Source organism: Lithobates pipiens, unplaced genomic scaffold (assembly GCF_037356315.1).
Source record: "Lithobates pipiens isolate NorthernLeopardFrog02 unplaced genomic scaffold, aLitPip1_a1.2 Scaffold_8, whole genome shotgun sequence".
NCBI lineage: Eukaryota > Metazoa > Chordata > Amphibia > Anura > Ranidae > Lithobates > Lithobates pipiens.
The window spans coordinates 104,176,666-104,192,363 of record NW_027507903.1 but is presented as its reverse complement, the minus strand read 5'-3'; the positions used below and the strand labels follow the sequence as shown (position 1 = coordinate 104,192,363).

At 41.5% G+C, this 15,698-nt stretch overlaps 1 protein-coding gene across 1 annotated transcript in view; it reads right to left on the bottom strand.

Annotated features, from left to right (window-relative positions):
• The window catches only part of MAN2C1 (mannosidase alpha class 2C member 1), a 97,019-nt gene that overhangs the window by 23,663 nt on the left and 57,658 nt on the right, over nucleotides 1-15,698 (bottom strand). Inside the window, exons 15-18 of the mRNA XM_077472419.1 lie at nucleotides 14,006-14,091; nucleotides 12,354-12,518; nucleotides 10,815-10,897; nucleotides 7,846-7,940 (exon numbers count right to left, since the gene is read on the bottom strand). Of these exons, the coding sequence (XP_077328545.1) occupies nucleotides 7,846-7,940; nucleotides 10,815-10,897; nucleotides 12,354-12,518; nucleotides 14,006-14,091 (429 nt within the window). The remainder of the gene's footprint in view (nucleotides 1-7,845; nucleotides 7,941-10,814; nucleotides 10,898-12,353; nucleotides 12,519-14,005; nucleotides 14,092-15,698) is intronic.

Here is a 15,698-nt window from a genome sequence, read left to right as displayed (position 1 = left end):
TGTACTGCCCCATTCATCATAGTAAGGGGCCAAGAAAGGCGGGAATGAGGTGGGACCAGAGAAGAAACTTCAGAAGCTGTGAATTATAGAGCAGCCTGTGTTTTGTGGTGGCCAAATGGAGGGTGGCCTACAGGGGACCAGATCCACTGTGCAAGCACCTGCAGGGGTCTGCTATTCAGGTAAGTAAGGCTTTCACATTTTTTATTTTTTATTTACTTCAGGTTTGCTATAGTACAAGCTATCATATATAGAGAAGATATACATTTTGTTTGGTGTTTTTTTTTTTTTTATGTTTTAGGGAAATTTCTAAATATTTATGTCTGCACTATAGAGATAGACATTTTAACCACTTGCTTACTGGGCACCTAAACCCCCCTCCTGCCCAGACCAATTTTCAGCTTTTAGCGCTGTCACTCTTTGAACAAGAATTGCGTGGTCATACAACACTGTACCCAAATACATTTTTTATAATTGTTTTCGCACAAATAGAGCTTTCTTTTGGTGGTATTTGATCACCTCTGTGTTTTTTTTTTTTTTGTAAAAAAAAATTAAAAAAGCCTAAAAAAAAAAAAAAAAACATACAAAACCATTTTATATTTTGTTAATAAATTTCGCAAACAGGTAATTTTTCTTCTTCATTGATGTACACTAATGAGGCTATACTGATGGGCACAGATTGGCTGCATTGATGGGCACTGAGGTGGCACTGGTGGCCAATGAGGTGGCACTGAAGGACATTGATAGGCAACACTGATCAGCACTGGTAGGTGACACTGATAGGCAGCACTGTTAGGTGGCACTGATTGGCACCACTGGTGGGCATTGATAGTTGGCACTCATTGCTGGCACTTATGTACTGGTGGGCACTGATTCATGGCGCTGGCAAGCGGTACTGGTGGGCACATATGAGGCGGCTTTCCCTCTTCAATACTGATGTCCCTTTAACAGAAGCCGGTGATGGGCTTTTATTTCTCCTCACGTTGTCAGCGTGAGAAGAAAAAAAGAAAAAACAATTACCGATCTTCTGTTTACATCACGTGATCGGCTGTCATTGGCTGACAGCTGATCACATGGAAAGGGGCTGGCATCAACCCATTACTTCGAACTGTGATCACCCGAGGCTCATTGACTTGGGTGATGACAGTGGGCGCCGGGCGCGCCCTTCGGGCGGTGGCGTGGCAAGCGTGCTAAGGGAAGGAAGTCTATTGACAGCCTCCCGGCAAAGCAGATCCGCGCTGTAGCCATCATTAGGCTATAGCGCGGATCTGAAGGGGTTAAACACCGGACAGTCAGTCCATCAAATGGCTGGTAGCATAAGCCAGCAGTTTGCAGGTGTTATGTCTTGGTTTCTGTATACAGCTGTGCTCAAAATAATAGCAGTCCAACATCACTAACCAGATCAAATCACGGTTTTTGATATAAATTATATTTCTACATGGCAAATCATTTGCTAGTAGGTGTAGTAAAGTAATAGAAAACCAACAGACCCAAAAGTCATGACATGCATACTGCTGATTCTGTGTATTTGAATCATTCATTGAAAGGGGTGTGTTCAAAATAATAGCAGTGTGGAGTTCGATTAGTGACATCATCATTCAGTCTGTGAAAAAATAGATGTCAAACAGGTGGCCCTTATTTAAGGACGAAGGCCACAAATGTTGTACATGCTGGGTATAGTGCATGCCTCTATGAGTAAAATGGGTAGTTTCACACATTTTTCAAAAGAACACTGTACTGTGATTAAAAATTTGATTGGCGAGCGGAAAACATTAATTAGTGCAGAAACTGATTGGCTGCTCAGCTAAAATGATCTCAAATGCTTTAAAATGGCAACCACAACCAGGAAGACGTGGAATTAAACGGAAAACTACCATTCAAATTTAGAGAAAAATAGCCATAATGGCAACAACTCAGCCAATGATTAGCTCCAGGGTGATGAAAGGTGGTGTAACGTCACCTGTGAGAACTGTAACAATTAGAAGACGTCTATGTGAAGTCCCATTGTTGAAAAGATAACATGCTAAATTGGCTACAATTTGTGAAACAACACATTGACTGGCCTAAAGAGAAATAGCACAACAATTTGTGGATGGATGAAAGCAAGATTGTTCTTTTTGGCTCTAGGGGCCGCAGACAGTTTGTCAGATGACCCCCAAATACTGAATTCAAGCCATAGTACATTGAAGACAATGAAGTATGGCGGTGCAACCAACATGATATGGGGATGTTTCTCATACTATGGTGTTGGGGTTATTTATAATGGATCAGTTTGAATACATCATAATACTTTGCCTTATACCAAAGATTAAATGGCCTTAACATTTTTGAGTCTGTAAAGAAAAATGCAGACACGTTATTTTTCCAAAAGTCTAATACAGTAAAACCTTGGATTGAGAGTAACTTGGCTTGAGAGCATTTTGCAAGACAAGGAATTTTGTTTTTCATAAATTTTGACTTAATAAACGAGAGATGTCTTGATATACAAATAGCGTCTTATCACAACTGGGTATAAAAGAGAAGAGTGACGCCTTTAAGTTTAACAAGATGATTACATTTAATGAAGGTTCAACATTTAGCAACTCCCATGGTTGATGATTAAAACAGGACATCTAAGTATGCAGGGATCCAGGGTAACGCTGTCCATATAGACCATCCGCCACCCCATCATCGACCTCATCCCTTCCACTCTGCGCTCCACGAGGGCTTCAAGCCTCGCTTTCAGATCACCCTACTGCAGGGTAGTCTTCCCGGTCACGCTTGTAGACTGGCAATGGTGAGAGTGGAGGATGGTTTATGTGGACATGCTCTTTTATACTCTGTAGCTTCTGCTGGATTTTGCTGCTAATCCCCTTGTGGAGGCTTCCATTTGTGGATGGACATTTTATGGTTAAACAACCTATTACATTGCTATAATCTTTTTATATGGACTATAAACTGAAGGACTTATAAATGTTTGTGGAACAAATCACCTGAGTTCCTTTTATTTCTTATGGGGAAATTTGCTTTGATATACAAGTGCTTTGGATTACAAGCATCTTTCTGGAACAAATTATGCTCGCAATCCAAGGATTTACTGCATTCATTTTTCTTCACTTTCTGCAAAGTAATAACACGTTTGAAACATTTTTCTTCATATTTTGAACTTTACTAAATTTTTGTTAAAACACACTGCTATTATTTTGAACACAACTGTATATGAAGAGTATGCTTTTCATATATTTCTATGAGGAAAGGATATATATATATATATTTTTTTTTTATAGGTACTTATATAGCGCCGTAAATTTACGCAACACTTCACATATACAGTATATTGCAAATTCATCAGTCGCTGGCCCTCAAGGAGCTTACAATCTAAGGTCCCTAACACATGCATACATACACATACTAGGGCCAATTTAGACAGGAGTTAACCACTTTCAGACCGGACCATTTTGCTGGTAAATGACCAGAGGTCTTTTTACACTTTGGCACTGCGCTGCTTTAACTGGTAATTGCGCGGTCATGCAATGTTGTACCCAAACAAAATTTGCGTCCTTTTCTTCCCACAAATAGAGCTTTCTTTTGATGGTATTTGATTGCCTCTGCGATTTTTATTTTTTGCGATATAAACGTAAAAAGACCGCAAATTTTGAAAAAAAATGATATTTTCTACTTTTTGTTATTAGAAAAATCCAATAAACTCAATTTTAGTCATACATTTAGGCCAAAATGTATTCAGCCACATGTCTTTGGTAAAAAAAAAGTCAATAATTGTATATTTATTGGTTTGCGCAAAAGTTGTCACATCTACAAACTAAGGTACGTTTTCTGGAATTTACGCAGCTTTTAGTTTACGACTGCCTATCTCATTTCTTGAGGTGCTAAAATGGCAGGGCAGTACAAAACCCCCCCAAATGACCCCATTTTGGAAAGTAGACCCCCTAAGGAAATTGATAAGAGGCATGTTGAGCCCATTGAATATTTTATTTTTTTGCCTCAAGCGATTGAATAATGACAAAAAAAAAAATTTTTTTTTTTTTTTACACAAAGTTGTCACTAAATGATATATTGCTCACACATGCTATGGGCGTATGTGAAATGACACCCCAAAATAAATTCTGCTGCTTCTCCTGAGTATGGGGATACCACATATGTGGGACTTTTTGGGAGCCTAGCCGCGTACGGGGCCCCGAAAACCAAGCACCGCCTTCAGGCTTTCTAAGGGCGTAAATTTTTGAGTTCACTTCTCACTACCTATTACAGTTTTGAAGGCCATAAAATGCCAAGATGGCACAAAACCCCCACAAATGACCCCATTTTAGAAAGTAGACACCCCAAGCTATTTGCTGAGAGGCATGTTGAGTCCATGGAATATTTTATATTTTGCCACAAGTTGCGGGAAAATTACAAACTTTTTTTTTTTTATTTTTTTTTTAACAAAGTTGTCACTAAATGATATATTGCTCATGCATGCCATGGGCATATGTGAAATGACACCCCAAAATAAATTCTGCTGCTTCTTCTGAGTACGGGGATACCACATATGTGGGACTTTTTGGGAGCCTAGCCGCGTACGGGGCCCCGAAAACCAAGCACCGCCTTCAGGCTTTCTAAGGGCGTAATTTTTTGATTTCACTCCTCACTACCTATTACAGTTTTGAAGGCCATAAAATGCCAAGATGGCACAAAACCCCCACAAATGACCCCATTTTAGAAAGTAGACACCCCAAGCTATTTGCTGAGAGGCATGTTGAGTCCATGGAATATTTTATATTTTGCCACAAGTTGCGGGAAAATTACAAACTTTTTTTTTTTTTTTTTTTTTTTCACAAAGTTGTCACTAAATTATATATTGCTCACGCATGCCATGGGCATATGTGAAATGACACCCCAAAATAAATTCTGCTGCTTCTCCTGAGTATGGGGATACCACATATGTGGGACTTTTTGGGAGCCTAGCCGCGTACGGGGCCCCGAAAACCAAGCACCGCCTTCAGGCTTTCTAAGGGCGTTACAGTTTTGAAGGCCATAAAATGCCAAGATGGCACAAACCCCCCCCAAATGACCCCATTTTGGAAAGTAGACACCCCTAAATTTAGGGGTACACTAGTGAGACTAGGTAATAAATGGCGGGTGCCCTGAAACTATAAAAAAATAACTAACCAACCAGCGTCACCTGTAACAGTTATATGGTGATCACTGGTGAAAGGGTTAACTAGGGGGCAATTAGGGGGCTTTATGCGGTAGTATATGGGGGTCCCTGGCGCTATAAAAAGCTGCAGCGAACCTAAATACCTACCTGCCTAACTAGCGTCACCTGTGACACTAATACAGCGATCAGAAAAACGATCGCTTATTAGGCTGGGTTCACACTGGAGCGATGCGGGAACGCCACGAATGCGCGGCGGGTTCCCGCATCGCATGCCTCCCGGCGGCAGTTCACACTGCCCTATGCGAACTGCTGGGAGTGTCAGTGAAATGTTACTGACACCCCCAGATCAGTTCGCATATCGCAGTGCGATCTGCAAACTCGGATCGCATGGTGTGAACACCCATGCGATCCGATTCTGCTGCGGGCCAAAAAAAGGGTCCCGTGCGAATTTGCGGCGGGTGCGGCGGGTGCGGCGAATGGCTGAACTCGAATCGCACAGAGATCGGATGTGATTTGCACTGCAGTGCGGTGCGAATCACATCCGTTCTCATAAACCGCTGCAATGTGAACCCAGCCTTAGTGACACTGGCGACGGGGGGTGATCACGGGGTTAAACCTTTATTGGGGGGGTTAGGGGGGTACCTTAGAACTAAAGGGGGCTAACCCTAACTGCCCTAACAGTTATTAGTCACAAATGACACCCGCCGGGTGATCAGGGGGTTAAACCTTTATTAGGTAATAAATGGCGGGTGCCCTGAAACTATAAAAAAATAACTAACCAACCAGCGTCACCTGTAACAGTTATATGGTGATCACTGGTGAAAGGGTTAACTAGGGGGCAATCAGGGGGCTTTATGCGGTAGTATATGGGGGTCCCTGGCGCTATAAAAAGCTGCGGCGAACCTAAATACCTACCTGCCTAACTAGCGTCACCTGTGACACTAATACAGCGATCAGAAAAATGATCGCTTATTAGGCTGGGTTCACACTGGAGCGATGCGGAAACGCCGCGAATCCGCGGCGGGTTCCCGCATCGCATGCCTCCCGGCGGCAGTTCACACTGCCCTATGCGAACTGCTGGGAGTGTCAGTGAAATGTTACTGACACCCCCAGATCAGTTCGCATATCGCAGTGCGATCTGCAAACTCGGATCGCATGGTGTGAACACCCATGCGATCCGATTCTGCTGCGGGCCAAAAAAAGGGTCCCGTGCGAATTTGCGGCGGGTGTGGCGGGTGCGGCGGGTGCGGCGGGTGCGGCGAATGGCAGAACTCGAATCGCACAGAGATCGGATGTGATTTGCACTGCAGTGCGGTGCGAATCACATTCGTTCTCATAAACCGCTGCAATGTGAACCCAGCCTTAGTGACACTGGCGACGGGGGGTGATCACGGGGTTAAACCTTTATTGGGGGGGTTAGGGGGGTACATTAGAACTAAAGGGGGCTAACTCTAACTGCCCTAACAGTTATTACAGTCACAAATGACACCAATGCAAAAAAAAAAAAAAAAAAAAAAAAATGACATTGGTGTCACTGTGACTGGGGGGGGCAGGGGTAATTGGGGGGGTGATCGGGGGGTAAAGGGGGGGTGTGAGTGTGCCTGGCATGTTCTACTGTGTGTGTGAGTGTTGGTGCAACTTACTGATCCGCTCTCCTCCGTGTCGGAACGAAAAATACCGACACGGAGGAGAGAATACATCACTTCCTCTCCTGTGTTTACATTACAGGAGAGGAAGTGATGTCACCGGGGATTTCTATTCGTCGGGAGCGATCGCGAGGGGGTGGCCATGAATGAATGGCCGTCCCCTCGTCCGGGATCGCTCCCGAACGAATACCGACCGCCGCAGGCACCGGGCGGGGGCCCGATCGGGCCCCCGACCCGCGGGAGGCAAGGGACGTACATGTATGTCCTTATGCCTGCCCGTGCCATTGTACCGACGTACATCGGCGTGCGGCGGTCGGCAACTGGTTAATTAACCTACCATCATGTCTTTGGAAAATTTGAACAAAAAGGTCCAGATGGCCGCACTCCAATGAAAACTATTTCCTTATTGTTATAATAAATCCATGCAGCAAGCATAAACCATTATAGCAGGTGCTTATTCAGCTATGAATAAGCATCTGCTATAATGGTGTAAAATGCACAGGGAGAACGTGAAAACTCCAGGCAGGTTGTGCTGTGGTTGGGATTCTAACAGATGAACCTAGTGCTGCTAGGCGGAAATGCTGACCACTTAGCCGCTGTAGTCATGGCAATATGCTAAATAAACACTTTCCCAAAACTGAAACTGGTTTAACTTAGGGACAGAAGGTGTGCAGACAAAACACTTTCCATGTCAAGGACACGCTTTTGTGTGCAATTACTGAAAAAAAGCAACCTGTTTATTATGCTTAACTGTAGCTGAATGACTACTATACCTTAACACTGTAGTCTTGTTCATAAATTGCAGTTCTAAAATTGGGCAAGCATGGTTACATTTTGAACTATGTAGCTTGAGGGTCTATCTAGTGCACGGATATGCAATTAGCGGACCTCCAGCTGTTGCAAAACTACAAGTCCCAGCATGCCTCTGCCTCTGGGTGTCATGCTTGTGGCTGTCAGAGTCTTACTATGCTCACGGGACTTGTAGTTCTGCAACAGCTAGAGGTCCACTAATTGCATATCCTTGATCTAGTGAATATCATTTCAATGTGGTGGTTAGTTGGGTACCTGTTGCAGGATAACAGTCTCAGAGATGTCAGACGTCCCATAGAGTCAAAGTTGGCAGCAAGTAGTTCATTCTCCATGATTACAGAGCCATCATCCTAATGGGATAGCACATGCAAAAATCTATGCTTACTCACAAAGTAGGTTTTATGTATTAAAAACACTTCTATTTTTTCAAAACAAGACAAGACAATAAAAAACGATAGCTGTAAGAATGGTTGCTGCAGGCAGGAATATACATTTCTTGGGAAAATTTTCATACAAGATGAAAGCAAACAATGACCAAATAAATATAAAGTGAACCTACAATACTTATATGACACAATGATTTCTACTTCAAATAATATAACATTTCTTTATATGTACAGAAATATCAAAGGAGACAGAAGACGTTGTAGTGACTTGATATTACCTGCTCATATCACACTTACATGAAGCATAGTTCAAAGGGTAAGTTCACCCTTACAGAAAAATCTGTAAGGTGAACTTACACAAGTCACCCTTCCTCGCCCCCCGCTGACCTGGACCACGGCAAACTCCGACTCTAAGTCCAGGGCTTAGAAATCCCCCGAGCTGAATGTCCTCTCCAGGAGAGACATTTTGGAGCATTGCAATTGGTCAGCGCCGTCACATGGCGACCACTGACCAATCAGCAGCTGCATAGCCTGTCCCGTCAGCTATGGAGAAGATGCGTGGATGCAGAGAGAATTTCTAAGCACCGGACTCCTGATGCTGATATACTGGGGTTTAGGAGGGGAACCAGTGTAAGCTCACCTTACAGATTTTTCTGTAAAGGGGAACTTGCCCTTTAAAAGGTTAAAGAAGTTTTAAACCCCCCCAAAAAATTATATATATATATATATATATATATTTTATTTTTTTTAATATATTGCAGCTTAACGATTCTTATACATATGTGGTGACTGCATTCGTTTTTTATTTTTTACCTTTATTTTTCCCTGGTGATCCAGCAAGTGAATCTGTTATTTTTACAACTCTTTAACTTAACACACCAAGCTGCTCAGCGAAAAATGGCAGATTGTTGGGACTAAAAATTTAACACTGACAGGGCTGCTTACAATGGTCAATTTTTTTTTGGGGGATTTATGTAAAGCCTTTATACCAAAAGGAAAAAAAAAAAAAAAACATATTCCTTTAACTGCTTAAAAAGAGTTAGCTGGAGTTATAGTTTCATTTGTTAGTCAAGTCCAGTACAAATAACACTATCCTCTTCCAAAATTGATAATGCGGCTGTCCAAGGGTGACCCGCTGCTCCTCCATCCAGAGTGGAGACACCCCAAGAAAGGAAGTGCGTTACCGGCTGGATCACTAGGTGAAAATAAAGGAATAATATCTAAAGAAGAAAAAAAAAAAATAAAAAAAAAATATATAAAATAAAAATGCAGCCACTACGTTTAAGGATCAGTAAACTGCAATATATTGAATTTTTGGGTTTATTGCCACTTTAGATTTGAGCTCCAGGCAGAAATAAAAGCACAAATTAGAGCGGATCTTATTTCATCCATATATCATTACATGCATTTTTTTTAATACAAGCACTTTCGATTCCAAATCTGACCTAGTATTAACCTTTTTCTGGAATCTGTACAGGAAAGATCAGACTGGGAGGTGGAGAAACAGCACAAGGAGCCAATCAGCTGTGCTGCACTATAAGGAGCATACAGATAGGCATAGAGGGCAGAGTGAGAGCTGAGGGGGGTGGGGAACAGACAGCTTTAAAATATAGTAAACCCAGCTATGTGCACATACTAAAACTCATTGTAAATAAGCAAGATATTCTGTTTAGGAAGGTGACAGGCTAAGGGCTCCTTTACACTTGCGGGCATTTGGCCTGGTGTGGTTCGGGGGCGCTTGCTCATCCTCCCCCTTTCCTGGCCTGCTGAGCTACATGAATGGATAAAGGTCTGGTATGGATTTGGGGGGGGGACCCCACGCCATTTTTTATGTTTTTTTGAACGTTGGGTTCCCTTTAAAATCTATACCAGACCCGAAGGGCCTGGTATGGATTGGGGGACCCCATGCTGTGTTTTTCATTTATTTTTCATTGCCAGCATTCTTCTTTTTACATTCAGCGGTCAGCAGGGAAGCCCGCTGACAGCTGATGACTCATCGGTTGTTAAGGAAGCGAAGCAAAGCTGCTTAACAACCAGCTATACTTTACACAATTCGAATCAGTCGATTATTTTTCGACCGATCTGAATTGTACATGTTTACACCTAATTTCCTCCCCCCCCAGTGCTTTCTATTGGCTGAACAAAAATGCCTGAAGCTGTAAAACGCTTGTAAAAAGCCGCAAAAAAATGCAAAAAAAAAATGCCCAAAAAACGCCAGTAAATCGATACGCTCAGGTGTGAATGGAGCCTTATTCAGCTTTAGCTTCACCTTGTTTTGAAGGTATTGCAGGTATGAGATATCAACACACACAGGGCATCTTCCAAGCGTCATTAAAGCTTTACTGAAGCACCACTGAAGCATCAAAAACACATCAATAAAGCATGTTGAAGTCGAAGCAAGTAATTGAGCCTTAAGTCTATAAACAGAAAACTATTCAAATTTGTAAAAAATACCAAGCTTCTGCAGTTCCTCAGATCTTTCATACTTGCATTCAATTTTAAAGCAGCCTAAAAGCGTATTAACAGTAGTTCATGTTTTGTCCGACAACACTTCTCAAACGCCAGTGTGTTTTGTTTTTTTTCACAAGGCTAACCTAAAGAAAATAGGAAATAATCGTTTTCGTCAACGCCTGCTAAACTCTGCAGGCAGCATTTATTTTTTGCAACACGAATCAACTCTAATGCTGCAGTGTGAACACCTCCATCCACTCCCTATTGTAATAATTCTGAATGGCATTGATAGGTGTTAGGGAAGCGTTCCAAAACACGACCTATTTTTAACGCCTGTGTGAAAGAGCCCATACATACTTAGTTTTGAATTTTATCTTCTCGGTTTACCTTCATGACAACAGTCACTGGAGTACAAGGATTAATATTCTCAGGCATCACAACATAACCCATACTGGGCACCTTCACAAGACCTTGAGGAAAGAAATCATCACAAAGTAATGTTAACAGTATACAGATGTAACCATAAGTACCGTACATAAGAAGTTTACAAAAAGATTTATGATATGGTAGTAAGGGCCAGTTATTTGACCCCAGAGGGTAAACAGGTCATAATGTTGCACAGTTATTCCAGTTGGCTCAACCCAAAGGATTCATTCATACAAGACTCATGTCTACTAGATTATATCTACAAACATTAGTGTGCAGTGTGTCTTACACAGATATATCACAGTCTGATATGAAAAGACTCAATATTTGCATTCAAATGGTATAATTGTGAATACAATTGTAAGCACAGTATTAATTAGAGAAATATAATCAGAGGCTGCCTTCTGAAAATATTAGCTGTCTGTCTCTGATTTTAAGACAGTCAGATCCAGAACAAGGATATAAACTCAGACAAAAAACCTTTATCTCTTGTTCCAGTAGGTGATTTCAAGGTACTGAAGCTAGGAGCCAAAAGATATACATGGTACTTACATGTATGGAGAAACATGTGTCGGCACTGGACCAATCAGTGCTGTCACATGGGGATTCTATAGCGCTGCCCTGTGTAAGCTAGGACCCTACAGACTCAAAGTTTGCACAGGGCTTTCCTTTGTTCATTTGTAAAGATGGAAGAGTGAAAGTAAGTCAGTCCATAAATTATGCAATTTTCTTTCCTTCCCAACCAAGAATTGAAGGAAAAATTGCTCAATTCCCCCATTAAATCAGTCAAGGTTCGGAATCTCTCCCGCAGTGCTATTGTGTTCTGTCAGCGGAGAGCCTTCCCACTGGCAGAGTACAATGATCACTGCTGCCCGCTATCGCCGCCAGCAATGATTAAGTTAAAAAAGCCCAACAGCTTGGCTATACTGAAGTTGATCGATGGATCTACTACAGTACAACCATCCTGCCCATAGATGCTGTTCAACCAGCCAAATTTCAAATTGTGAGGAGTACTTTACCTTAAAGTGAGCCTGTTGTTCCACCTTGCATGAGCACACCACAGGTTCACTTTAATCTGGTCACATACATGAGATAAGTGTTGTCATTTTAGGTCTACAGTGTCAGAACACACATCTAAGTTGACTTTTTTGGGGGAGCTAAATCAAAAAAAAAATATTTTTAAAATCCTTGTCCAGCTACTAGTGTACCCCCTGAAGCATTGTATAGTGTTGTGGAATATTATGGTATGTACATGTTATAAAGCAGCTTGCAAGGAGTGGGATACATTAGAAAATGTCCACTTACAATGGATCCGTATTTTAGAAGCAATGATATAGCATTTTATGTGTTTGAAAGGCTTAAAAACATATTGAAGGACCATGTCAAATATTTTTTATTTCAGAATGTGAGACACATACTTGACAAAGCTCATGCATCAACAGATACACACATTTCTAATTCATACAGTAGCAGACATTCTATTTATGGAAAGGATTTTACCTAATTTTTGCTCTTCTGATGGCCCTGGCATAGAAATAACTTCGGTACGTTCCCAAGGCAAAGTGTTTATTACCGTTACAGTTGGACTGGGTTGGGACTGGGGCAATGTTCCTAGTAAAGACTGTATAGCGTCAACAAGCAGTTTTGCTCCTCCTTCTCGGATTTCTGTTGGCAAAGAATATTTTTAATACACATACATCTGTTAAAGAAAAGAGTTTAATTTATTAGAAAATAATTCATTAAAGCGGTTGTATACCCCGCTTTCACATTTTTACCTATAGGCAAGCCTATAATGAGGCTTCATAGTTTCATACTTTGTTAGGTTGAATAAAGACACCAGTCCATCCAGGTGAACCTGAGTGAGTGTCTACAATTGTCCCTATCCCTGTACGCACTCATTTCTGTCCCTACCCTCAAGGAGCCCACAATCCAAGGTCCCCATTCATATACTAGGGCCAATTTTTGACAGAAGCCAATTAACCTACCTGCATGTCTTTGGAGTGTGGGAGGAAACCGGAGTACCCGGAGGAAACCCACGCAGGCACAGGGAGAACATTCAAACTCCAGGCAGGTAGTGTCGTGGTTGGGATTTGAACCAGCGACCCTTCTTACTGCTAGGTGAGAGTGCACCACTGTGCTTCACCTGTAGGTAAAATGAATACGGTTTAGGAGATATTCACCTTGCATGTAGCTGCTGACATCAGAGGCGCATGCGCTCTGAAGATCCAGCGGATGCTGCCCGAAAATCAAAGCTCCTTGCCGGAAAGAGGACTCTCGCATGCATGCATGGGATTTACATCATCGCGGCTCTGGCCACTCAGCGCCGGAGCTGCGAACCTGGAAGAAACGCAGAGGGAACATGTCAGCTCCCTCAGCAGTGACCGGGAGGCGATGCCCGTGCTTCGTTCTAAGGTAAGTATTTCATAACGAGCTAGTATGCGCTGCAGCTGTGATCCAACTTCCTGTTGGGGGGGGGGGGGGGTCATGTTCATTCTCCATGGCCCTACTGCACATAGGAAGGTAGCCACCCTCTGTGGCTCACTTCTGAGATGGACTATGGGATTTGCAATGTGCATAAGCAGTGCACATGACGGCAACGAACGTGCGCTGCTCATTTCAAACAAACAGAAGTGAAGAAGGAAAAGGAGAGGTTCAGGATTCTCACTGAGAACTTTACAAGGAGGCAGAACACCAAAGTAAGAAACTATTTCATGAAAAAAAAAAAAGGATTACAGAGCAAGTAATGGATGTGTAAAGAAGATATTGTTTTAACTAGCAGTTTTACACATAAGCAATGGCTGGTCCTGTAAAAGTTTCCTTTAAGAGAAATACAACAAAAATCATCAACCTTAAAAAGTTGTCAAGTGCTCTGAAAACCAATATGGATATGCAAAATGTAGAAAGTTTGGAGCTCACATGGCACTTTTTTTTTTGGCCAACTCATGATCTGAAATAGGACAACTTCTGATGATAAAGAAACTTCATGCCTAAGCACTGGTTAACACCAAAATGCAGTGCGGAATTTCTGGAGTGACCGGCACTTAAATATAAGTCACCAAATAAAAGCAAAGCTCAAACTATTCGCTTTCAATTATAGGTAACACCGTACAACATTCAGGCCTAAAAAAAAACAAAACAGAATCTCCCCTTACCCTCATAGTAGTGTATTGCATCCTCCACAACTTGCTGGATACAGCTACCTGGTAGCACATCATGGAACTGATTCAGCAGTAGCAACCTTTGTGGAAAGCATAGATAACGGCACAGTCATTGCACATTCCTATTTTCTTCTCTTATAAAACTGTACATGAATTTACACAACACAGTAATGAAAAATCCTACAACCAATTCTACAGAGGTTTCTATAGCTTTATAAAAAGCTTGGATCTGTTTTGAAAAAATCTGAAAACTGCAACGTTTAAGCTTAAATCACCCAGTGAAAACTTAAAACCCTTCCTAACCAGACCGATTTTCAGCTTTCAGCGCTCTCACATTTTGAATGACAATTACTCAGTCATGCAACACTGTACCCATATGAAATGTTTGTCCCTTTTTTCACACAAATGGAGCTTTCTTTTGATGGTATTTAACCACTTGACCACTGGGCACTTAAAGTGGGAGTAAACCCAGTTTCAAAAAACACTTACATTCCCGGCATGCCGGAAATGCTAACTTTCACATTGGTTGTGCTCTCAACCAAACTTTCAAACCATCCAATGGCTGGTGTCATAACTGATCACATGTGCAGCATTATGGCAGTTGAAGAATTATTAGAGGCCAAGATGGCAGCTTCCTTGACTGAAAACTATAGGAGGGTTTACTTCCACTTTAAACACCCTTAATAACCAGACCAATTTTCAGCTTTTGGTGCTCTCACATTTTGAATGACAATTACTCAGTCATGCAACACTGGACCTATATGAAATTTTTTTCCTTTTTTTCACACAAATAGAGCTTTCTTTTGGTGGTATTTAATCACCTCTCAGTTTTTTGTGCTATAAAAGAAAAAAGACCGAAAATTCTGTGAAAAAATGAATTTTTCTTCGTTTCTGTTATAAAATTTAGCAGATTAGTAATTTTTTTCTTCATAAAATTTGGCCAAAATGTATACTACTACATATCTTTGGTAAAAATAAGTACAAATTGGTGGATATTATTTGGTCTTTGTGAAAGTTATAGAGTCCACAAGCTATGATGCGCCAATATCTGAAAATTGATCACACCTGAAGTACCGACGGCCTATTTCAATTCTTGAGACCCTAACATGCCAGAAAAGTACAAATAACCCCCAAATGACCCCTTTTTGGAAAGAAGACATTCCAATGTATTTAGTAAGAGGCATGATGAGTTTTTTGAAGTTGTAATTTTTTCCCACAATTCTTTGCAAAATCAAGATTTTTTTCCTTTTTTTTTTTTTTCCACAAAATTGTCATATTATCAGGTTATTTCTCACACACAGCATATGCATACCACAAATTACACCCCAAAACACATTCTGCTATTACTCCCGAGTACGGCGATACCACATGTGTGAGACTTTTACACAGTGTGGCCACATACAGAGGCCCAACATGCAGGGAGCGCCATCAGGCGTTCTGGAGCACCCAGGACAATTCTGACATTTCTCTCCTACATGTAAAAATCATCATTTATTTGCTAGAAAATTACAGAGAACCCCAAAACATTATATATTTTTTTTAGCAAAGACCCTGGAGAATACAATGGTGGTCGTTGCAAATTTTTATCTCACACGGTATTTGCGCAGCAATTTTTCGAACGCGTTTTTTTGGGGGAAAAAACAGTTTTGTGCTTAAAAAAAAACAAAAAAAGAAATAAACTTAGCCC